The 25,013-nt window shown below is 38.4% G+C and overlaps 1 protein-coding gene across 3 annotated transcripts; it reads left to right on the top strand.

Moving 5' to 3' along the window:
* The first annotated feature begins 5,536 nt into the window (after positions 1 to 5,536).
* LOC132616511 (uncharacterized) lies at positions 5,537 to 23,706 on the top strand. Of its 3 annotated transcripts, none has more exons than XM_060330949.1 (11): positions 5,537 to 6,489; positions 7,591 to 7,867; positions 8,057 to 8,242; positions 15,005 to 15,157; positions 15,244 to 15,702; positions 15,860 to 18,394; positions 19,111 to 19,304; positions 19,390 to 19,545; positions 20,673 to 20,907; positions 22,305 to 22,615; positions 22,996 to 23,706. In XM_060330949.1, the coding sequence occupies exons 1-11, from the start codon at positions 5,729 to 5,731 to the stop codon at positions 23,297 to 23,299; spliced, it is 5,571 nt and encodes a 1,856-aa protein (XP_060186932.1). In that variant the 5' UTR covers positions 5,537 to 5,728; the 3' UTR covers positions 23,300 to 23,706. The 3 variants fall into 3 exon arrangements, with proteins under 3 accessions (XP_060186932.1, XP_060186933.1, XP_060186934.1); XM_060330950.1 differs by having other exon boundaries at positions 6,351 to 6,489; positions 7,629 to 7,867; XM_060330951.1 differs by lacking the exon at positions 5,537 to 6,489 and having other exon boundaries at positions 7,727 to 7,867; positions 8,047 to 8,242.
* The last annotated feature ends 1,307 nt before the right edge of the window (positions 23,707 to 25,013 follow it).

The raw sequence follows: 25,013 nt of genomic DNA, 5'->3' as shown, positions 1-25,013 counted from the left end.
TTTTATCAAAAATAATTCCTGTTATTTAACTTTACCGACCACATGAAGTCGGAAAATTACGTTAATATATATTTTTTTCTTAATTAAACCGACCATATGAAGTCGGTAACTATAAATTTATGAATAATGATAATCAAGATCTGATCTCATGAGGTCGATCTCTGCAAAATGTAATTTATTTAGCGACTTCATGTGGTTAGTTTCTTTGAAATTTGGAAAATGATATTGTTACACCTCGAAAAATTCCTCGTTGATGCACAGTGAATAGACTAACGAAGGGCACGGAGTATACGGTATTGCAATAAGTGAGAAATGAGATTTGATGACCCTAATTGAGATTTGCAAAGACATTCGGAGTAAGAGGAGAAAGTTTACTAAGAGAGGGCAAGGCATACGATGTGTATCGGAAAGGATTTACGAGTAACAAGTTAATGATGATTTAATAGTGTCTTGGAGAAGAATTATAACGTCCCTTAGATCGTTAATGAGGTGTTAAACAAGTATCAAGAAGGTTCCATAAGGATTGGAGATCAAACGAAATGACGAGAACAAGATCAGAGAAAAGATGGGTTACACAGCCGATTATACGGTCCGTATAATGTTATACGGTCCGTATAATGGTCCGCAGAATCGTCACAGTGAAGGTCCCTCACTGATAGGATTATACGGTCACTTATACGGACCGTATAATGTGCCGTATAATGGTCACAGAAGCGAGATGTTAAAGGGGCGATTTCACGGTCACTTATACGGACCGTAGAAGTTTATACGGACCGTATAAGTGTCCGTATATTTTCCCGACGGATCAGATTTTTAAGTTATTAAAAAGGGAACCAAGTTCATTATTTCATTTCATTTTTCACCCAACACTTCAAGAACTCTCTAGAACCCTCTCCACTCTTCATCCATAAGAACTCAAGAGAAATTTATGATCAACTTTATCAAATGGACCTTGGGAAATATGAGCTAAGTCCTTTTTTAGTTCAAAAACTCTAGCAACATCTGCCTTACCATGCCTATCCTCTAATTCAGCCCAAATATCTTTGGCAAGTTCTGAATATTCAACAGTATGGGCAACATCTTTTGTGAGGGATTTGTTAACCAGGAGATGACTAGGTCATTACATCTTTGCCATTGTCTGGTCAAAGGAGAACCCTCAATAGGCCTTTGAGAGGATCCATCGATGATTTCTAATTTGTTCCTGACTGTAATGCGACTAGAATGTTGCGCCGCCAACTCCATATCCAGTTCCATCAAATGGAAAAATAACCAAAGAAGATCCAAGCACATCTGATGGATGGACGTAGAGATGGTGACAAGGATGGGTGTAATCATCTTTATGAAAAGTAGTACGAGAAGGTTTTGTAGCAGTTACAGGGGTAGTAGATGAAGTAGTCGCAGGGATAGACGACGAATCATTAACATCAAACATATTTTCCAGAATAATAGCAACAACAACGAGAAATACAAGTAAACCAGGTAAACCACACTAGAAAATGATTTGAGAAGATCGAATATACCACTTTCTTTCGCAACAAGAAGGAATAACGGCCTTGAAATTAGAAGAAAACAATGACGAACTCGAAATCGGGAATTTGAAACCCTAGATTCGCAAAAACAAACCCAAAATTTTCTTGAATATATAATTCTTCACACAATCAAGAATTTTCATGCAAGATACTGAAGACACGCCAAATAAATTGAAAATTGTGAACTCACAAATAAAGATGCAGCGAAAATTGAAAAATCGAGAAAAAATTGAACTACCCGATGAAAACCAATGGGCGTAAGCTCGATCGAAAGAGAATGATTATGTTTATTTGGATCTTAGCTATGATACCATGTTAACAAGATAAATCCATGGAGGAAATCAGAAAATATAATCAGGGTTTATTCAACATTGAGATAGAGAGAAGATTGAGAAGAGAGAGAATTTTATTATTTCAGAATCAGAGAAAAAATGAATAACCGTCTTTTACAAATGAATGGGATTTTTACTTATATTGACCCAACTCTTTCTCAGAACAATAACACAAAAACGGGCCTAGCCCAATACAAATAAATCAGTACAAAGTAAAAATGAAATGGACTATAGCTAACTCAAGTAATTCCACATAGTTTTTGGAAGAAATTCAAGGTTTATTAGACAAGGATTTCATTTGACTTTGTAATATCCTAGAGAAATTCTACCACAACTCATGTAATAAAATTTTGAAGGCTTAAATTCCTTAAAGAAAGAGAGTACTCTATCATAGCGGCAAAACCTTCCCTTATCAGATATCGCGGTGGTGGACGACGTTCCCCCCACCATCTCTGAACGTATTGAAGTGTGTGGTTCGTCTACACCACCAGTACTGGTGGCTAGAGTAAAACGCGATTCATAATTTGGTGAAGACATGGTAGAAATGATGAAGATAATATAAAAAAGAAAGAGGCTTGCCATAACTGGCGAAGGCTGGAGAGGAAATAAGAATACGAAGAGAGGAAACCTAGAACGATGATGAGCAAATAGTGAATTGACGAATGTTGAAGGGTTATTTATAGGTGGAAAGATTCATCATTGCATTTAAAGAAGATTGACATCCCTCCAGCACGAAATCGCCATGCATCTCTGATACAATCTTGGAAAGGCGCCATCGGTTTAAAACTCAGATTGCACTGACAGCTATCCGCTCAGTATGAAGTGAGACAAATGATATTTTCTCACCTGAACGCTTCTACATCCCGGGCTTGCTCAAAGCCCGTCCGAAAAGTGTGGGGATTATATATATTGGTGAAAATATCCCAATAGAAAAGATTAGACACATGAAGAGGAGACGAATTATGCTTTAATATTCACAACGTCTGTTGATCATGGCTCCGTAAATGTTATAATCTTGCCACCTGATACGACTTTCGGGATTACATACGTCAAGGTGGTTTATTCGGGAGGGTATGGTGAAAAAGAGGTGTGCATAACGATGAAACTCTAAGGCTTAAGGATTCCGCTCTATCATATCGGGAGTCCACGATCTCCACGCTAGTAACGGCTAAGTCTTGCGCAGAGTTACAAAAAGTAGTTAGTAGAGCCAGTCCTTTATTTACCCTATTATCCCTTAATTCTACCCTATCTAATTTTTTTTTTTTTGCCTAAATATGATATTACACTCTACTGTTTCTACAAACACATGATTGTTCAAGCATTTATTCATCAATCAAGCAATTTTCAATAGTATTTTAGGAGATCGATTAAGGATTTCCTTTTCTTTTATTATTGAGTTCGTTAATTATATCAAATGTTTCCCCTAGTAATTCGATTGTTATTTATTGCTTCAATCACTTAATCAAAGGTTTTCTAATATTTTGATTACGTTGCTAAAGACCTCTTCCAAACAAATCTAACAGGTTTTTCTAATAAATGAATTTAACAATTCTTATGGAAGGCGTTAGATTAAAAGAAAGGCTCAATACATATATAGTTTATCACTCGTCTTATAGTTAAATCCGTATTACACACCTCTCATTCAGGGCAATCATTTTACACACGAAACATTTCCCCAAACGTATTGTTACAAATCAAATATAAGTGTGTAATCTGCGAAAAATACTCCCTGCCCTTTTGATGAGAAGTAGGAAACCAAAAAAAAAAATCAAAAGGTAAACTAAAAAATGTTTTGCACAGTCACCCAATCAACTAGGATTTAATTGGTTCAACAATTGTGTTAATTTATATCCCTATGCATATGTTCACTAGTTGGGTTATTTTCAAGGAATAATTACTTCGTGTAACTACCTCAAAGAGGTAATTATTGATAATAACTATCTTTTAATTTATTTATATTTAGTAGTTACAGTGAAATCACCATTCATGGCTATACCAAAATACATCAAGTGGCCATGGCTGGAGTGGTTATTGGGTGTGGGCTCTACCCCTGCCCGCGCAGGTTCGAATCTAGCCAACCACATTTTTTTTTTTTACATATTTTTCCTAGCTTTTTCTCCTTGTACTTTGAGTGTATTTCGTGTATTTGGCTCATATTGTATCTCATGTATTTGTTTTTCCTAGCTTCTTGTCCTTGTACTTTGAGTGTATTTCGTGTATTTGGCTCATATTATATCTCATATGTAGTTGGCCTGAATGTATTTCGTCATATGTATTTGACTTCTTATCTTGTATCTGAATGTATATGAAGCCAAATACATTCAGATACAAGACAAGAAGCAAAAATATATATGAGATACAAGACATATGAGTCAAATACATATGAAATACATTCAAATATAGTGAATAGTCAAATACATGTGACATCAGATAAAATTGGATACGACTGAACAGTGTATTCAAATATACTGAAATACATCAAATACAATAAAAATGCCCAATGTAGCTACACATTGTAAGAATAAAAATTGTTATGAATGATTAATTGCTCCTAAAAGGTATTTATGTAAGTTGCCCTATTTTCAATTGTTGGCGTCTTTCTCTTTCTCTTTTTGTGATGTGTTTCTCTATTTTGATTCGTTATGTTTTGTTACGGAGGAATCACTGCAAAATGAAATTTGTGTGAAGGTTAAGAGGCGGTGGTTAACATGAGTCGCGATCTTATTGGTATGTTAGGTGACAGACACATACTTAAGATCTGGTCAAGCACAAAAATGGTGTGCTTTAAATACATTAGAAAAATGTTTGGTGTGCAAAGTAATTCCAGTAAAAGATGGGTGTGTAATAGAAATTTGACTACAAGTTGAGAAACAAAATTTTAATACTACTAGTTTTAAGCATGTATCCAAAGAAAGAAGAAGCCGAGTTGGAAACAATGGATGAATTATTTTAGAGAAAAAGAAAGAGGAGGTGGAAGGATAAAAACATTATTTTTCTTGCATAAACTAAAAAAGGCTTATTTTTAAAAAATATTATAAGACGGAAATATTCAATGAACGGTCCCATAAGAGGACAACCCACCCAATATTCTGGAAAAGGGCTTACGAATTTTCCGATACGGAGTCCCACATTACGACAGAATACAGAAAGCTCAGTTGAAAGTGCACAACTTAGCAACGGCATGCTTTTCCGCCACGTAAGGACCCTTTAGCGCTCACTTTTGTGAAATAGGACCCACCAACTCCGTTTTCAACCATAATCAAACTCTCAAATCTCGCCCCACGACTCCTCTTAAAATTACGCTCTATGTCTGTGGAAGAGGAATATTTATGATACATAGCTCATATTTTGAGTTTATTATCCGATTTAGCTCATATTATGTATAAATATTTTATGTGTATTATTACTCATATCTATATAAGGTGAATACATTACGTATAATGTCTTTTTCTACATATGATATTATAGACTCCTTTCATTTTAATTTATGTAATATTATTTGATTTGTTACAGTATTTATAAGAAAAGAATATTTTCAAAATTTATAATTCAAAATAAGTATTTGTGTGTACGTAAATATCTCATAAAATTAAATTATTTTTAAATATATACATAAAAATATAAAATAATATTGTATATTTGGCTACTTCCGGAATATTTATGGTCTGCATATTTTTGAAAATTTCCCCTTTCACTTTCCATTCTGTTGTTCTCCACCGTTAGATTTCTCCTTCTCGAAAGAACTTTTATTAGCCTTTCTACTTCTCCATCCATCAGTAATTCCACCGTCTAACACCACCAATCTCAATTTCAATTCATTAGGTCCATTTTTTTTTTTGTTTTTTGTGTATATGCTACTTTAATTCAATGAGTTTTTCCTGTAATAATATCAGTTGTTTTCAGTTTCCTTCAACATTTCAAACAAATCTTAGTATTCGCAGTAGAAGAACACTTCATCGCCGATGGAAGTATCGGCGATTAAAATATCATCATCATCATACAGTTCTAGCAATTCATAATTTAAATTTAAATCCTATACCATTAGAAAATCTATTTCAAAACATATTTTCTCAATTTCCTTCTGTAAATTCACTCGATTTAATTGCTCCAGCCCTAGGTTTTATATCCGGTTTCGCTCTCCACGTGTCTCAATCACAAACATCAACAAAACTTCTAGAAACTTCTGGAGAATGGATCTTATTTACTAGTCCAACGCCTTTTAATCGATTCGTGGTGCTACGTTGTCCATCAATTTCATTTCAGGATAATAGTGAACTTATCGGTGATGTCAATGAGAAGCTTGTGAAGGAAGACAGGCATTTTGTGAGGTTAAATAGTGGGAAAATCAGGGATTATAGTGAGAGTAATTGTGATGATGAGAAGTTGGTGTATCAGAGAGTATGTTTGAGTACGGAGGATGGTGGAGTGGTGTCGTTAGATTGGCCGGTGAATTTGGATATGGAAGAAGAGTATGCATTGGATTCGACGTTGGTGATTGTTCCGGGAACAACTGAGGGAAGTAATGATAAGGATATTCGGGCGTTTGTTGTTGAGAGTTTGAGGAGAGGGTGTTTTCCTGTTGTTATGAATCCTAGAGGTTGTGCTGGTTCACCATTGACAACTGCCCGGTGAGAAATGCAATAGTATCATTTTACTGCTCCATCCTCCGTTTTAATTTGTTTGTCTGGTTTTGACTTGACACAGAGTTTAAGAAAGTAAAAAAGACTTTTGAATCTTGAAATATGTCATGTGGAAAATTGAATTTAAAGAGTTTCCAGAAAAAGGAGAGAGGCATACTTTTTTCAAATGGACTAAAGTAAGACAAACAAATTGAATCAGAGGGAGTATCATTCTACTACTAATCATGTGTTGTAATTGTATTGTTCCGCATTTGTTTCATTTAAATGCAACATGGTATTCATTTTTTTTTATTTTTTTTTATGACAAAATGCAACATGGTATTCATGCCGTCCCAATTTAAATGTTTTAGCTTGATTGGGCACGGAGTTTAAGGAATAAAAAGAGACTTTTGAATCTTGTGGTCTTAAATTAAAGATGTGTGGAATGTACTAAATTGTCCTTTGAATCTTGTAGTTTTTAAACTTGTCATGTAGGATGTTTGAATTGTCAAATTAACTAAATATAGAACGAGACACTCAATTTGAGACAAAGCAAAAAGGAAAGTAAGACTTAAATTGAGATGGAGGGAGTATAGATTTTGCATTACCATCCTGTTATGGACTGAAGGCAACACTACTACTGTTTGTTCTTGATAATCCTAAGAAATAAGCCTTGATGCAGATATAATAATTTAGGTTTTAGTTTCTTTTCCCAGTGACTAGTTAGTTGTTATTTAGTTTTAGTGCTTCAATCTGGTGATTGCAACATCCTATTTTGTTTTCTGGCATCCGAACTAACTAGGTGCTGTCACAGATAATTTACGTTTTAAGAATTATTTGTTATCAAAATAAGAAAGGAGTATTGTCGGTTTTTCTTAGCACTCTTCATAGCCTTTTCCTACTTAATTTTATGTGCAAAACTTATTAGTTTAGGAAGGAGATTATTTTCTGCTTCTTTTTTTTTTTTTTCATGGAACAGATCACTTTTTTAAATGAAAATCATGTGGTTTGGCTTCTGGATAGTTTAAAAATTGTTGCTTCCAGTTGTGGACATTCATCATGTCTCTTGTAATAAGAATGGAAGAACAGATGACTGCTTTATTATTGTAGGTTATTTACAGCTGCTGACAGCGATGATATCTCCACAGTTGTCAAATTTATCAACAAGAAAAGGCCGCGGACAACAATAATGAGTGTGGGCTGGGGTTATGGCGCCAACATGTTGACAAAGTATCTGGCTGAAGTTGGAGAAAAAACACCTCTTACAGCTGCTACTTGCATAAACAATCCTTTTGACCTAGAGGAGGCAACAAGAGCCACTCCTTATCACATTGCTTTGGACCAAAAGCTCACACGTGGCTTAGTAGACATATTGCAATCTAACAAGGTAAAGAACTATGCCTTTACATAAAGCTACCAGTGTACGATTAACGTCTGGAGTTTTCGTTTGACGCATGCTTCATGGCCTTTCGATTTTTAGTTTGTTGTATGAGGCGGTGGTCTAAATGTTGTTGCCCTATGTTTAAGAATTCCATAAAATCTTGACACCTCTTTAACATCTCGAAGATGTATGCAGGTACTATTTCAAGGTCGTGGAAAAGGCTTTGATGTTGAAAATGCTCTTTTGGCGACATCTGTTAGGGACTTTGAGAAAGCAATATCAATGGTGTCTTGTGGATTTAATTCTATTGAAGATTTCTATGCAAAATCCAGCACAAGGGATGTGGTCGGCAAAGTAAAGATTCCTCTTCTTTTTATACAGGTAACGTTTTGAAAACCATGTTGCTTATTAGAGGAAATGACCAAAAGTGTTCCTTTTTCTTTTTGGTGGAATTGTCCCACTGTCCCTTCAGTATATGGTGAGTTTAAATTTGTCCCTCTAATATTAACATTGAACATAAAAAATCCTCTAACTTTGTAAAATAGGGACACTTTTTGTATCCAAACTGATTTTGTCAAGGTTTAACAGAACACCCTGTTAGGATTTAAATCCCAAATCCGACCTTTGTAAGCAGGTTCCCAGGAAAGATTGGAGGGTCACAGCTGGACCACTTAAATACCAACCTCCTTAGACAGAACCTACTTACGCCGTGATGTAAGCGAAGAATAAATAGCACACACAGATTTATAGTGGTTCACCCTCAATGTGAGAGCTACGTCCACGTTGCTGCTGCAGATCTTATTAAAGAAGAAATATTACAAGTGTTTACAACACTCAACCTCACAACCCCAATCCCAATTACACTCAAGAATTTTACCACAGAAAATTCTCTCAAAGACCTTCTCTTACTTAGGCCTTTCACTAAGAGTATTTCTCTTAGATTTTTTCTCTCTTGGGATGTGTATAGCAAATGATCTTAATGATATCTTACAAATGAACCATAAGCTACCTATTTATAGGAATGAATTTCCTATGATGAGGTAAGCGCTTACATCACGACTATTATGAGGTAAACGCTTACATCACGACTATGTGAACAAAAGAATTGACTTGTTTGGCCAATTCCACACCTAACAAATCTCCCACTTGAAGACTAATTTTAATTTGTCTTCACACTTTGATCGATGCAGCAGCTCTATCCTACTTTCATACTTCGTGCAGGCCAACTGAAGTTGAGCATAGCTTCAGTTTGTCTATCGTCACTGCCTTTGTCAGCATGTCTGCTCGATTCTGACTCCCTGCGATCTTCTCAAGCACTAGCGCTCCATCTTCCAAAGCTGATCTAATGAAATGGTACCGGAGTTGTATGTGCTTCGTTCGAGCATGGTAAACCGGGTTCTTTGCCAAATGAATGGCGCTTTGGCTATCATAATATAACACACTTCCTTCGTGGTCCTGATCCAATTCCCGCAGAAAAGATTGTAGCCACATCATTTCCTTTGTGGCCTCCGTCACAACAACGTACTCAGCCTCACAACTAGAGAGAGCTACTATCTTTTGCAACTTGGAAACCCAAGAGATTGCAGTACCTCCGAAGGTGTAAACATACCCGGATGTGCTCTTTCTGCTATCAATATCACCACCGTTGTCAGCATCAACATACCCTTGCAATCCTGTTTTTGATTTTCGGAAATACAGAGCTGAACTCGAGCTGCCTTTCAGATATCTGAATATCCACTTCACAGCCTCCCAGTGTTGCTTTCCCGGATTGCTCATAAATCGGCTGACAACTCCCACTGCATGTGCAATGTCTGGCCTTGTACATATCATTGCATACATAAGACTACCGATTGCAGATGCATAAGGTATCTTGTCCATCTGCTTCTTCTCATCCTCGGTTGTCGGCGACTGATCCTTTGACAACCGAAAGTGTCCAGCCAAGGGAGTGCTGACTGGCTTGGCATCATGCATGTTAAACCTTTTGATAACTTTCCTCACATATTCTTCTTGTGAGAGTTTGATGCCCTCCTTGCTTCGGTCGATTCTCATCCCAAGGATTTGCTTTGCAGCTCCCAAATCCTTCATTGCAAACTCTTCCGATAACCCTTTTTTCAACCAATCAATCTCCTGTAGGTTTGCTCCTACGATTAGCATGTCGTCGACATAGAGTAGCAGTATCATGTACGAGTCTTCAAATTTTTTGAAGTAACAGCAGTGATCTGCCTCGCACCTTGAAAAATCAGCTTTCTTCATAAAGCTGTCAAACTTTAAATACCACTGTCTTGGAGCCTGTTTTAGTCCGTACAGACTCTTTTGAAGTTTGCACACCAGATTCTCCTTTCCTTTGATTTTGAATCCCTCCGGCTGTCGCATGTAGATTTCCTCGTCTAGATCACCGTGAAGAAATGCAGTTTTCACGTCCATCTGTTGCAGATGTAGATTTTCCTTTGCTACCAGCCCAAGAACAGTTCTGATAGTCACCATCTTGACTACGGGAGAGAAGATCTCCGTATAGTCAATGCCTTCTTTCTGTTGAAATCCCTTTGCAACCAGCCTTGCTTTATAACGCTTGCTTCCATTGGGTTCTTCCTTTATCCGATAAACCCATTTGTTTTGCAATGCCTTTTTATCCTTTGGCAACTCGGATAATTCCCATGTATGATTTGCCGATAGTGAATCCATTTCATCCTTCATTGCCAGCTCCCACTTAGTCGATTCATCGACTTGCATTGCTTCTTCATAACATTCCGGCTCCCCTCTATCAGTGAGTAGAATGTAGTTGAGGGATGGAGAGTACCTGTAAAGCGGCTTCCTGATCCTGGATGATCTACGCAGCTCTGTGATTGGCGTCTGTTCATTTGTTTCAGAATCAGCACTTTCATCAGCACCTTCTCGGATTGTTTGTTCCTCTGCCTCGGTTGTACCTGGCTGCGGCTCAGGTGCCGGAAAGTCCCTCAAATCGACTATTTCCGATTCCTTGTCCTGACATTCTGAATTCTTTTGCAGCTTGTCTTTGTACAGTACCTCTTCGTTAAAGACAACATTCCTGCTTCGGATGATCTTCCGATTTTGTTCATCCCAAAATCGGTACCCAAGCTCGGTGTCACCATAGCCAATAAAGTAACACTTCTTTGATTTTGGATCAAGCTTGCTTCTAGCCGTATCATCATTATGAACATATGATAAGCAACCGAACACTTTCAGAAATGAAAGATTTACCTTCTTGCCACTCCAGACTTCTTCTGGAATTCTGAAATCCAAGGGAACTGACGGTCCTCGGTTAATTAAGAAGGCCGCGGTATTGACTGCATCTGCCCAGAATGTCTTGGGCAGTCCAGAGTGTATTCTCATACTCCGAGCACGCTCGTTCAACGTTCGGTTCATTCTTTCGGCTACTCCATTCTGTTGCGGCGTTCCAGGAATAGTCTTCATCATCTTGATCCCATTATCGGCACAGTACCGTTTGAAATCACCATCAGTGTATTCTCCGCCGTTGTCGGACCTCAAACACTTCAACTTGAGGTTTGTTTCATTCTCGACCATGGCTTTCCATCTTTTGAATACACTAAACACATCGGATTTATTTTTCATAAAATAAACCCATACCTTCCTGGTTGAATCATCAATGAAGGTCACGTAGTAGTGTGATCCTCCAAGGGAGGGTACAGTGGTAGGTCCCCACACGTCTGTGTGCACCAATTCCAGCTTTTCGACCTTCAACTCTCTGCCTGCACTTGAGAAGCTTACTCGCTTTTGTTTTCCGAGAATGCAACTCTCACACGTATGAAGGTCCACCGTCTTCAGCTCCGGAATTAAGCCATTTGTCACCAACAGCTTCATCCCCTTCTGGCTGATATGCCCAAGCCGACAATGCCACAAATCTGTCTTCTTTGTGTTGTCAACCACAGCAACAATATCACGACAACTATCCGTCATGTAGAGAGTGCCAATCTTCTTTCCTCGGCCAACTACCATAGCACCTTTCGCCACCTTCCAAGACCCATTACCAAAGTTGAGATCATATCCCTCATCATCAAGCTGACCTACTGAAATCAGGTTTCGCATCAGCTTTGGAACATGTCTAACTTTTGTAATCTTCCACGAGGATCCATTTGACATCTTCAAATTAATGTCTCCCGTGCCAACAACGTCTAGCGGCTCTCCATCGGCTAAATAAACTTTGCCGAGATTCCCAGCCACGTAGTTTGTCATTATATCATGATGTGGGGTGGTATGAAAGGACGCTCCTGAGTCAAGCACCCAAGAGTCTATCGGGCTGTCAACCGATAGCAACAACGCATCGCCAATGTCTTCCGTAGCAGCGTTGATTCCAGCCCCTTTGTTGTCCTCCTTCTTTGGCGCCCTGCAGTTCTTCTTGAAGTGACCTGGTTTTCCACAGTTCCAACACTCATGTGTTCGTCCTGGTCTGGATTGACCCCTGCCATTCCTTGACTTCGATCTGCCCCTATTTCGGTTGTAGTTTCTGTCATAATTTCTGCTTCTGTTTTCAACATTAAAAGCAGAACTCGTCGATGCCTCTCCCGAATCTGTCCTGCGCACCTCCTCAGCAAGGATGCGATCCCTAACATCGTTGAACTTTAGTTTGTCACTGCCAACAGAATTACTAACCGCTGCTCTCATTGGCTCCCAACTATTTGGTAGGGATGCCAACAAAATTAGAGCTTGTACTTCATCATCGAAATCAATTTTTACCGATGACAATTGATTTACAATGGTATTGAATTCATTTATGTGTGCAGCAACATGAGCATTTTCCATCATCTTTAGATGAAATAGTTTCTTCATGAGAAATACCTTATTATTTGCCGAAGGTTTCTCATACATGTCAGACAATACCTTCATCATATCTGCGGTGGTCTTCTCCTTTGCCACGTTGTGAGCAACGTTCTTCGACAGCGTCAGTCGAATGACTCCCAGAACTTGTCTGTCGAGGAGATCCCAATCTGCTTGCTTCATCTCCTCTGGTTTCGGACTCAGAGTTTCATGAAGCTTTCTGCCATATAAATAATCTTCAATTTGCATTCTCCAGAACGCAAAATCTGTACCATCGAATTTACCGATGCCGTGCGTCGTACCATCTTCGCCTCCCATCGTTTCTAAATCACAACACAACCTGTTGCTCTGATACCAGTTGTTAGGATTTAAATCCCAAATCCGACCTTTGTAAGCAGGTTCCCAGGAAAGATTGGAGGGTCACAGCTGGACCACTTAAATACCAACCTCCTTAGACAGAACCTACTTACGCCGTGATGTAAGCGAAGAATAAATAGCACACACAGATTTATAGTGGTTCACCCTCAATGTGAGAGCTACGTCCACGTTGCTGCTGCAGATCTTATTAAAGAAGAAATATTACAAGTGTTTACAACACTCAACCTCACAACCCCAATCCCAATTACACTCAAGAATTTTACCACAGAAAATTCTCTCAAAGACCTTCTCTTACTTAGGCCTTTCACTAAGAGTATTTCTCTTAGATTTTTTCTCTCTTGGGATGTGTATAGCAAATGATCTTAATGATATCTTACAAATGAACCATAAGCTACCTATTTATAGGAATGAATTTCCTATGATGAGGTAAGCGCTTACATCACGACTATTATGAGGTAAACGCTTACATCACGACTATGTGAACAAAAGAATTGACTTGTTTGGCCAATTCCACACCTAACACACCCTTCCCTTCCCTTCCCGCCACCTTTTGCTTCTTTAGTTGTTCGCAGAGACGACCGCTATTTTCGTTCTTACCAAGACCTTCTCTCTGCAGCACCGTCAACATTTGTCAGTAATTGAGCGAACTTCCGTAGATTCAGTGCACAGCATGAAAAATAATCAGCAGGAAATAGTTCCAAATTCTGCTATGCCTAGTTATTCGTCCCAATCCAATTTCTTGCCCTTAGCCTGTAATCTAAAAAAAAAAACTAACTGTTTTCTTTGGAGAGAAATACAAGGAGAAGAGCTGTAGAGTCTTCTCCTTTTCAGCTCAATTAGCTAACGATATGATATACCTGGATGGCATGAGGAGTTTCAGTCTCCTGTGAGCAAGAATTTGAATTCCAAAGCTCAGAAGCTATTCATGTTTAAAGCACCTCCTTGTTATTTTTATTTTATTTGGTCAGTGTCAAAGCACCTCTTGTTCCCTTGATGTTAAAGATAGACACTGGTAGTGACTCTGAAGGTCATAAGGCATAATGTGAGTTGCAGAAAGTGAAAGAACAACCAAGGATTTTGAGGGGCAGCAGCAAGGCAAAAAAATCTTATGGAGAACAGCACCATGACAGACACTAATAGTGCAAACTTCTAAGGCAACCATGAGAGTTCGCCAAATAACACTAAACCAATAACCAGATAAAATACTTTAGAAAGATTTTGACTGAAGAAAACTTCTTAGGGTTAAACAGAAAGCACTGTAAAAATTTGGAAGATACACAGTAAGATGGAGAAGAATTCTATTGGAAAAAAAGGTGATGGGTGGGAAAGGGTCAGTTCATCCTGTTAACACTTGACAGAATCAGGTTGGATGGCCTAAAAGTGTCCCTGTTTTGTGAACTAAGAGGACTTTTTATGTTCAGAATAATATTAGAAGGACAAGGTTGAACCGAGCCCATATATGTAAGGGATGAATATGGTCATTTTTCGCTCGTTTTTTAATTTCATCCAGGCAAGAGATGTCGGATGCTGTTCAAAAATAATATAATTGGACATCTGTCTAAAATATAGGACATAAGGTATGACTTGCCACAGGGATTTGTTACCCCAATATTCTTTTGACTCGGCCCTATAGTTTATAAAAGCTATGAAGCATGGAAATGGAAATAATTTTCCTTGGAGGCTGTAAACTTTTGTGGTCCTTTCAGGATAATTTAGAGCCTTCATTATCTGGTGTCAATTAAAAAAAAAAAAAAAAAAAGAAGAAGACGGTGTTACTTCACTTTGTCTAGAGAGCACTTGCAGGCTTGAAATTTGTTAACGACTGCAATCAGGAAGAGTACAATTAAATTTCTGTGTCCAGAACTTATATGCAAGTTTCAACACGGTTGATTCTATGTGCAATGTCCTGAAAATTGATTATAAGGTGGGACAAATAGTGTATTGAACTTCGTGGTTTCCTTGATTTTTCAGAGCGATGAAGGGTCAGTCCCCTTGTTCTCTGTTCCGCGCAGTTCAATAGCAGAAAACCCGTACACAAGCCTACTCTTGTGCTCTTATTCTCCACATAATGAAACGACAAATAGCAGATCAACTCTATCTTGGTGCCAGCATCTTACAATTGAGGTGATCATTGTTTATCAACCGTCATGGTTCAATTTTGCTCCTCCATTCTCCCTATTTATTTTGATTCCCAAAATTCTTGTCTGCAGTGGCTCACAGCTGTGGAGCTTGGACTTTTGAAAGGTCGTCATCCTCTTCTGGAAGATGTTGATGTTACCATCAATCCATCCAAAGGTCTTCCTCTAGTGGGTGGACCATCTGATAGAAGTCTTAGATCAAACAAGCTCTTGAATTATCCTACCTCAGGTGCTTTATATGGTCGCTCCCAAGATCCTTCACTGAAAATACTTGAAGGAGGAGATAGTGCAGCAACAATTCATTCAAGATTTGAAAGAGATCCAGGAAAAGATCTTCGAAGCACTGGACAGCTACAAGAAACCTATAGCACCTTACAAAATGGTAGCGCTGATGATGCAGAATCAGGAGAAGAGCAGACTGGAAGTCCTGTTGATGGTGAAAGAGGCCAAATGCTACAGACTGCAGAATTAGTTATGAATATGCTTGATGTGACAATGCCTGACACACTAACAGAAGAACAGAAGAAGAAGGTACCTATTATCTGTTACCTTATGACTTATTGTAATTTGTTGAAAACAATTTGTTTTTGCTTTGGAGGTAAACTGAGCCGACTCTACTCATTGGATAGGCTAGATAACTTTGGTAAAACTATTATTTGTTCAAGACTTTACCTGTTTACCGTGGCAGGTCCTGACGGCTGTCGGCCAAGGAGAGACAATAATGAAAGCTTTGCAAGATGCTGTTCCTGATGATGTTCGTGGAAAGCTTACAACTGCTGTATCTGGAATTTTGCACAATCAGGGTTCAAATCTCAAAATTGATGGACTATTAAGTCTTGGACGTATTCCAAACGTGACGTCTAGCCTTATGTCAAAGATAGAAAAGGATGGAGGAGTTTCAAGTGCAGAAGGTGGAAGTGAAACTTCTCAGTTATCAGATGCGAAGAAGAGGACTAATGATATTTCAGATGAACTTAATACTAATGGCTCAAGCACAGACAAGCATTCTCAAGACCTTGTTTCAGAACCTAAGGCAGTGGAGAACGTGCAAAAATCTGTAGATACAGGTCAGTCTCAGGCAATGAGTAGCCATGATGTTGAAGTTCCTGCTTTAGACAAGAAGGAGACAAATGATGTGGAGAATAATAATCAAAGTGCAGATCTTGCTCTAGAAAAAACTGCCCTAACTTCTGATTACAGGGAAAACGTGTCAAAAGCTGGAGATAAACTTGAGAGTTCAAGTCCACCTGAAGCGGATGGTGGCACTGACAAAGTGATTGCTGAGCAATCCAAAGAACAGCATGATGGTGGCACTGACAGAGTGATTGCTGAGCAATCCAAAGAACAGCATGATGGTGGCAGTGACAGAGTGATTGCTGAGCAATCCAAAGAACAGCATGATGGTGGCACTGACAGAGTGATTGCTGAGCAATCCAAAAAACAGCATGATGGTGGCACTGACAGAGTGATTGCTGAGCAATCCAAAGAACAGCGTGATGGTGAGAAATATCAGACGGACTTGAAAGAAGAGATCTCTACCCAACAAAAGGAAGAAAAAACTCCTGACATTAGTAGTGATCAGAACAAGTCAACATCTTCGCCCCCAACAGAGGATAAAACATCACTTGTGACATCCCCTTCTGAGACCAACGTAATAAAAAATGAAGGTTCTGATAATGTCAAAAGAGAAGAAAGAAGTAAGCAGACCAGTTCAAATCAAATTATTCCTAATGCACCAAGCTTTGATGTTTCTCAAGCATTTGATGCCCTGACTGGAATTGATGATACAACTCAGGTGGCAGTTAATAGTGTATTTCATGTACTTGAAGATATGATTAATCAGTTGGATGGGGTAAAAGACACAGAAAGTGAAATCAAGAATGGAGACGATAAAGATGGACTTAAGAAAAGTGGAATCAAGAATGGGGACAATGAAGATGGACTTAAGGACAAAGACAAGGTTCTTGATCAAACTACTAGCTCCGTCTCAAACAATCACCGTACGGTTGATAACCACGATTTAGATGATGTTGAGAAGAGCGAGAGAAAAGTTTGCTCACATTCCCAAGAAAAATCCGAAACAGATGCCACTTCACTTGGTGAAGTTGAAATTGATACCGTCAATTTTCAGGAAAGTGATGGAGAAAGCCACGCAGAAAGTGATCAGAAGAGACAAAACATTGTCAATGGAGAGCCTTCTGCAGGGGATTCACTTAAGTCTTTGAATTACATTAAAAAAGCTGGTCCTGTCTACATGAATACCAATTTCTCTGGAGACCCACTTTACAAAGAATACGTTAGAAGCTATTTAAGTTCAAAGGCTGTCATAACGAAACCACTAGATTTAGATACCACAACAGCTTTGTTTCTCGACTACTTCCCAGAAGAAGGACAATGGAAACTTTTGGAGCAGACTGGAAATAACAGTGATATATCTGATGATGTTGCAGCAGATGGAAAAGTTCATGTGGAGATGCAGCATGATTCTCCTCTGAAAACAGATAATATGGATAATGTTATTGAACCATCTTATGTAATATTTGACCATGAAAACCAGAATCCTGATGAAGGTATGACTTCATATAACTCTAATGAGAATGATGAAGTTGATAATGAAACCGCACATGGGTCTGCTTTATTTTTAAGAGATATTATAGTTGACGCTTTAAAGGTCGAAGTTGGCAGAAAAGTAAGTACTGAAGACTTGGAGGAAATGCAGTCCAAACTCTCCAATGAACTGGAACATGTTGCAAATGCTATCTCTCAGGCTGTTGGGCATGAAGAGGAGCTTGGTTCATTTATCAAGAGTAAGGACCGTACTTCAGAGAAAGTGGGTACACTTCCTGCAGAACATGTTGTGCATGCTATTTCATCAGCAGTTCAGGGAACTAATTATTTGAGAAGGGTATTGCCTGTTGGAGTTATTGTAGGATGCAGCTTGGCTGCTTTGAGAAAGTTTTTTGATGTATATGCAATAGAAGGTAATGGCCAAAGCAAAGAGTTGATCCTTGATGAAATAAGTGACCTAGAGAAAATAAATTCTATCCCGACAGCTAATAAGAAGATTGATGAAATGCATCCTAATGGAAAAGTGTATGGACTGAAGAGTTCAGTTCGCCAAGTTGAGGGAGCAGCTAATTCAGAAAATGCAGGCAGAAAATCTATTATGGTTGGAGCTGTTACGGCAGCCCTCGGAGCATCAGCACTCCTTGTCCATCAACAGGTAAAAATCAACATAAAGGATGTCTGGCTGAGTAATATTGAGCGGGTTGCAACAGCTGGACAACCTTCCTTATTATTCAGCAACATGAGTTGATCACCTTCCTTGCATTATCCATCTAGGGTAGTTCTTGGCATGTTTGAATCTCTCATGCATTTTTGAAATCTAAAAAGTACTTTTCCTCCATTTTGCTGTAGAGATTGACTAGAGCTCTCAATTGAATTTCTTTGACAAAGAAGATAAGTGTTTCTTCATGTTTCACATTCTTTACCCGGGAATGGAGTGGGAGGGCATTAACCATAGCCTCTATATAGTGGAGTGAACTCGTAAATTGGGGTCATATTTCATATTTTTAACCTTTAAAAACTGCTTTTCATATTTGTTAATGGCCTAAAGAGACCAGAGTCTATCTTCTCCTTGAGCAGAATGCATTGGATAGTTTGGGCAAAATTTCATTGGAATTTTATGTTGTACTGGCTTCTTAGCTGCCTTTTTGGGGTAAACCATTGGTTGTTTCTTTTTCAGAGCTTAATTTTAAGAGGAAGGGGGAGGGGAGGGGTGGGGGTTTTTGTGGGTTGGGGGGGGGGGGGATAAGGAATATTAGGTTATGCTTAGCAGGTAAAGCAAAGCAAAGATTTTATACTGCCTATTTCTTAGTTGATCTGTGCCCTTTTTTCCTGTATGAACTCCTCTAATATTTCATATGTATGTGCTTAAAGGATGCTGAAAATTTTGAGAGTTCGTCCAAGCCCTTTCAAGATGAGAAAAATCAAAGCAAAGAAGAGAGCAACCTTGATGAGGAAACAGTTGATAAAACTCACAATAACATAGTCACAAGCCTTGCTGAGAAAGCCATGTCTGTAGCTGGTCCTGTGGTGCCTATGAAAGAAGATGGTGGAGTGGATCACGAAAGGTCTTATAATCTCAACAGCATGCTTTTCTTTTTTAACTTCAAATTATACCCAAAATCCAATTGATATCCTCTTTTTCTATAATAGGCTGGTATCAATGTTAGCGGATTTGGGACAGAAGGGTGGCATTCTGAAATTGGTTGCAAAAGTTGCGTTGCTTTGGGGTGGTATACGAGGTGCTATTAGTCTAACTGACAAACTCATCTCATTTCTTCGCATTGCTGAACGTCCTTTGTTCCAGAGGTAAGATATTGCATCATTTTACTATAAAAAGAAGTATTGAGTCATTTATCTATGTTCTAGGTGCGGGATGAAAGAATTAACTACAAATGTTCACAAAGTGTCTTTTTTAAAGTAAAATTCATCTCTCAACGATTTTGTTTCGCAGTGTATTAGTTTTGTGATTAGAAGAAATAATTTTAATCTACCGAGTAAGAGGAAATAATTTGAATCTTTTACTGCATTAACTAAAGGAAAGTTTCAGGATTAAGCGACATCTTTTCCAAGAAATAATATGTCCGCTGTTTGTTTCTTCTTCTTACTCTTCTACATGGTTAGATGCTGAGACTGATGCGATAATAGGCAAGCCCGTAAGTATTGGCGTTAGTGGGTGAATTTAATCTGCATTGAATAGATACCTCTATTTGCATTAATGACTGAATTACTTTGGGGATTACCATTCATGGCTTCTGTCATACTTCTACCTCTTTCTTTGGTCTGGTGAAAATATAAGTGAAGAAACTCCCAGCATTCACCTTCAGAGTGATTTTTTTTTTTTTAAATTATTAAATTTAACAAACAGCCATCTGCATCAAATTGGTTCTTCTTCATAACGGCACCTTTTTCTTAGGAATGCGAGGATCTCGGGACTGGTTGTTAAGTACTTTACCTTCTGGACATCCGTCTGTTATATGTTCATTTGACCTCCCTAATGAGCAGCAGCTCTCTGATGATCTTTTTCGTTGTTTCTTTTTCGTTATTGTTACTAATAGCTTATACATTTAAAAACCACTACTCTTAAAATGTAAAATAAAGCAGCACCAATGCATTTAAAACAAGGTGAGAGGTCACCTAAAGTCATCTAAAGAGATGCTGTTTACTTCACACCCTCTTTCAAGCACGCATTTGCTATTAGGCAAGCTTCATATCCTCTTTAGATGCCCCTAGAATTTAAAATTACAAGGTCTCAGTTTCTTTTCAACAGTGTGAGGTCACTGACATGTTACTCTCGTGAGTAGGATCAGTGGTAAAGTCATTCATTAAGCAGATTTGCTATGTGTCAACAAGTTTATAGACTTAGCACTCTGTTATTTTCAGTCTAGTTGACATTTTATTTTACTGATGTTGCTTGACTCTGGAACTTGCACCAGGATTCTTGCATTTGTTGGTATGGTGCTTGTTTTATGGTCACCTGTGATCATTCCGTTGCTGCCCACACTTGTGCAAAGTTGGACCACACAGAAGCCATCCACGACTGCTGAGCTCATTTGCATTATTGGCCTCTACATGTCTATTTTCTTACTAGTTACTCTATGGGGCAAAAGGATACGTGGCTATGAGAACCCGCTTGACCAGTATGGGCTAGATATAACTTCAATGCTGAAGGTAAAAGTTCTTTTTTTTCAAAAGTTAACTAATGCTTTAAAGTTTACAAATTAGCAACTTCGTGAGGAAGCACCTTACTGGACAATCAGTCGCCGGGTCTGTCTTTGTTTTGAAAATGTCTGATATTACCAATACAGTAACACTTTAATGGACCTGCGCTATACCCATTTAGTTTATACGTCATTTTCTTCAAGTTGTTAAGTAAACCAGCATGTTTCCTGGACAGAAGGGTTGGGATGGACATAGTGGTGACAAATGGGTGGGTTGAGCTGAATTTCAGCTGGTCAAATTGGTTGAATCAATAAATGGGTGAGTCATTAACCTGTCTAAAGGTCACTTTGGCTGAGATGAGTTGGGTCAAGATGAGCTAAACAAAGTCATAGCCCAACCCATCCAACTCTAATTAAGTTTTAATTTCTTCTAATTTGTTTAAATACCAAAAAAAAACTAATAAAAGTTTTTTTCTTTATTATGTCAACATATCAAACAAAAATATCAGTAAAAATTATTTTGACAAGTTTCTTATGGGTCAGTTTGGGCTAACTATTAGACAGGCTAGGTTGTGCCCACATTGGCTTGCCATGGAAATATGCCTCGCCCAAGTCTGGCAAGTTGTGTGGAGCATATTTTCATGGGCTAATTTTGCAACCTCTAGATGGCCGCAAGATCCAATTCCTCTTCTTTTTTTTTTTTTTTTGAGGGGGCGGGGGGCGGTGGGGGATGCAATTAAGTACATCAATCTAGGAAAGTATTTGGAACAGATATTAGCTATAATGTGATAAGATATTATACTTTCATGGTTTTTGTTACAAATGGAGATGAGAGACTAAGTTGACGCTGTCGCAGTTTAACCATTTCAGTAGCACTTATTTTCATTTTAACCCATGTAATTAGGTGTGGATGCTAGCTGTAGACTTTTATATGTTGTTGGAGTAAGCAGTGTCAGACATGTTGAATGAAAACCTAATTCTCCGTATCATTTCCTTCTTTAGTTTCTGCCATTTTCTTCTTTCCAAGCTTTCTTTCTTTCTTTCTTCTTTCTCACGAAAATGCATTGTTGATTGAGCAAAATCCAGCTCATTTGCAACACTCATCATATTCGGTAAAGAAATCGTCTCTTTAGCAATAACTTTTCTATAAAGACATTTCTTTTTCTTTCTTTTCCCTTTTGTGTGAATGGTAACAGGGATTGAATGAGGGAGAGTTTCTCCTTGTCCCTCAGTTTCTGTCTCTAGCTTTAACCGTGGGACTACAATATGAGCTATACTGACATTCTTCAAGTATCAGTTCATGATTTTGGCCTTGAATATTTATATTTCTCTGAGTTACATTTCGAAGCTTTGAAGGAAAATCTGTTGTAACTTGCATTACTCAGATGCTGCCTGCCTTTCTTGCAGGTCCGGAGTTTTCTGAAAGGTTTATTTGGGGGAACCATCCTTGTTTTGCTATTACATTCAGTGAACTCCTTAATTGGCTGTGTCGATTTCTGTTTGCCCATGGCTCCTCCAACCTCATCAGCAGCTTTAACCTGGCTAAAGGTGTATGGTCGGATGTTTTTTCTAATTGTTCGAGGACTTGCAACTGCAACAGGCATTGCCACTGTGGAGGAGTTTCTTTTCAGGTCATGGTTGCCTGATGAAATTGCTGCTGACCTGGGATATTATCGTGGAATCATAATTTCTGGACTTGCGTTTGCTTTGTTTCAAAGGTATGCCCTCATTCTTGATTTTGCAGTGTGTTCAGGCTTTTGAGATGGATCTATGTAGCCTGAGTTTTTAGGTTACTTGTCCTTCAAGCCGCCAATTTCTCTATCTTTTTGAAACTTACGAAATAATTGAAAGATTGAATTAGGGTTTCCTGAGAATCATTCCCCTGTATTTGCTTAGTTCTACTTTGTGCTCTTTTGTCTTGCATACATGCACCTCCTGTCAAGCTTGCCTCTTCGGATGTAGCCTTCTTCGCCCACTCCAAAAACATTTGTTCTGCATGATTGATTGCTTTTCTTAATGCTACTAGCCTTTTTCTTCCGCTATATGCAAATGAAATTCCAGCGAAGTGATTTTGTTTCATACTCTAATTTCTTTTCAGGTCACCTTGGGCAGTGCCCAGTTTGTGGCTATTGTCACTGGCTCTCGCGGGTGTTCGACAAAGAACCCAAAGTCTCTACCTTCCAATTGGCCTGCGTTCAGGGATACTGGCTACTAGCTATATCTTACACACTGGGGGTTTTTTGACTTATCGACAAAAATTCCCTCCATGGTTCGCGGGGTCTAATTCAGCTCAACCATTTAGTGGAGTAGTTGGCCTTGTCTTCGCTTTGTCACTGGCAGTACTTCTGTACCCCGGGGAGCCTCTTCATAGGAAGAAAATAGTGAGGAAAATCAAGGAATAAAACATGCATGTAACCTTGTATGGGCAAGATTTGGTTAACATGTGGCCAAAATCAACCTGCATCTTTAGGGAAGCTGAAATTGCTGGTTGCTTTTGCCACTTGTTTGGTACATGCTCTAGCTTGCTTATATTGGTAAGCAACTGAGATCATTGTACTTGAAGCAAAAACTGTGGCAGTGGATATTACCAGGAAGGAAGATCTCCTTAAGTAAAGTTGTTTATAAGTGTACAAATGAGGCAAATTTTGTAGCTAAGTGAAGGTGTAAATGGGAATTTCAAGGAACATCTTTATTCTACCTTATACCTGTATATGTAAGTTGTCCGTTTGACTGCAAGGAAATAAGCAGAAATCATTTACCACTGAAGTTCTATAATCTGGAAGAGCACGATGTTCGCTCTCTGTAAGTATCTTCCTTCTCCTGCAAACGTTTTCTTTTAACTTATTGATTCAGGGTGTGCTTGTTTTCCTGAAAAATATTTTTTATGGAACATAAATGATTTTTTTTTACTTATTTTTGTGCTTGGTCAGCAAGCGAAAAAATATTGTACAAAGAGCATATATGTGTAATTAGGAAAACACTGTGGAGGTGAGGGTAGGGTGAGGTAGTCAAGGGGTGGCAGGGGATGGCGGGGAGGAGACTGAGTTTGAAATGCCAATTATGAAACCTGTTTTCTATACTCCTACTTGAGAAGTCATTTTTCTGATTTTTAAAGAACTTGTTTTCTTGGAGAAATATTTGGGGCATTGACACATATACTAGCTAGTGCTAATAGGCTAGGCAAAGATTAGGCTTAACAACTATAGGCGATAAAATGGTAGCAAATAGCCAAATTCTAATTCTTAGCAGTATTGCTCGATGTATTCACGCACCACCACCCTTCACCCACTACCACCTGGACTTATTCCTTTACTAGATGTTGTGTGCCCGTGCAAGGCATGGGCTCGTGCCTGATATTATTTTTTGTTTGTGTCGTTTACTTTTGATAGAACATAAAGATGCGAGAAACAAACTGTATTAAAATTAGAACTCCGCACTGTGGGCTATAAAGGAAGTAAGAATCGTCTTTTGTATTACTGTATTAAAATTAGAACTCCGCACTGTGGGCTATAAAGGAAGTAAGAATCGTCTTTTGTATTACTGTATTAAAATTAGAACTCCGCACTGTGGGCTATAAAGGAAGTAAGAATCGTCTTTTGCCAATACAGCTTCAAAGAATGTCTTATGATGCTTACTTAGGAGATCGACTCTCCTATCCAAGGTCTAAGCTAAATTTGGAAGCTAAGAGCTACTTAATTCTTCTCTCATAAAGAATATCACAGAATTCATCTCAAAGTTAGTCTAACACTAATCAACCTATTAGTCTATAAAAATATACCAAGAAACTAAGGAAGTATCTGGGAGCAACCAATTTCACTAATTTGAGCACACCTTGCAGCTGCCATTTTACAGTGTACGCCTTGAATATATCGAGTAGCTAATGACACCACGTGGTTTTACATCCAGGCATTCTCTTACCAACATCAACTAATTTTGGGCTCATCTAAAGCTTGTTCAAGCACTTTGCATCCTTTCTTGTTCTCTGTTCCACATTTGCTTCATGTCTTATAAAGAAATAGCTACCTTTCAAGCAAAAGTCAAATCTAAAAGGAGCCTTTAGTCGGCTCTAAAAGATAGTAAAAGCTACTGACACTATTCTTTTAATAAATATATAAA

Source organism: Lycium barbarum, chromosome 11 (assembly GCF_019175385.1).
Source record: "Lycium barbarum isolate Lr01 chromosome 11, ASM1917538v2, whole genome shotgun sequence".
NCBI lineage: Eukaryota > Viridiplantae > Streptophyta > Magnoliopsida > Solanales > Solanaceae > Lycium > Lycium barbarum.
This window is presented reverse-complemented; position numbering and strand designations above follow the sequence as displayed.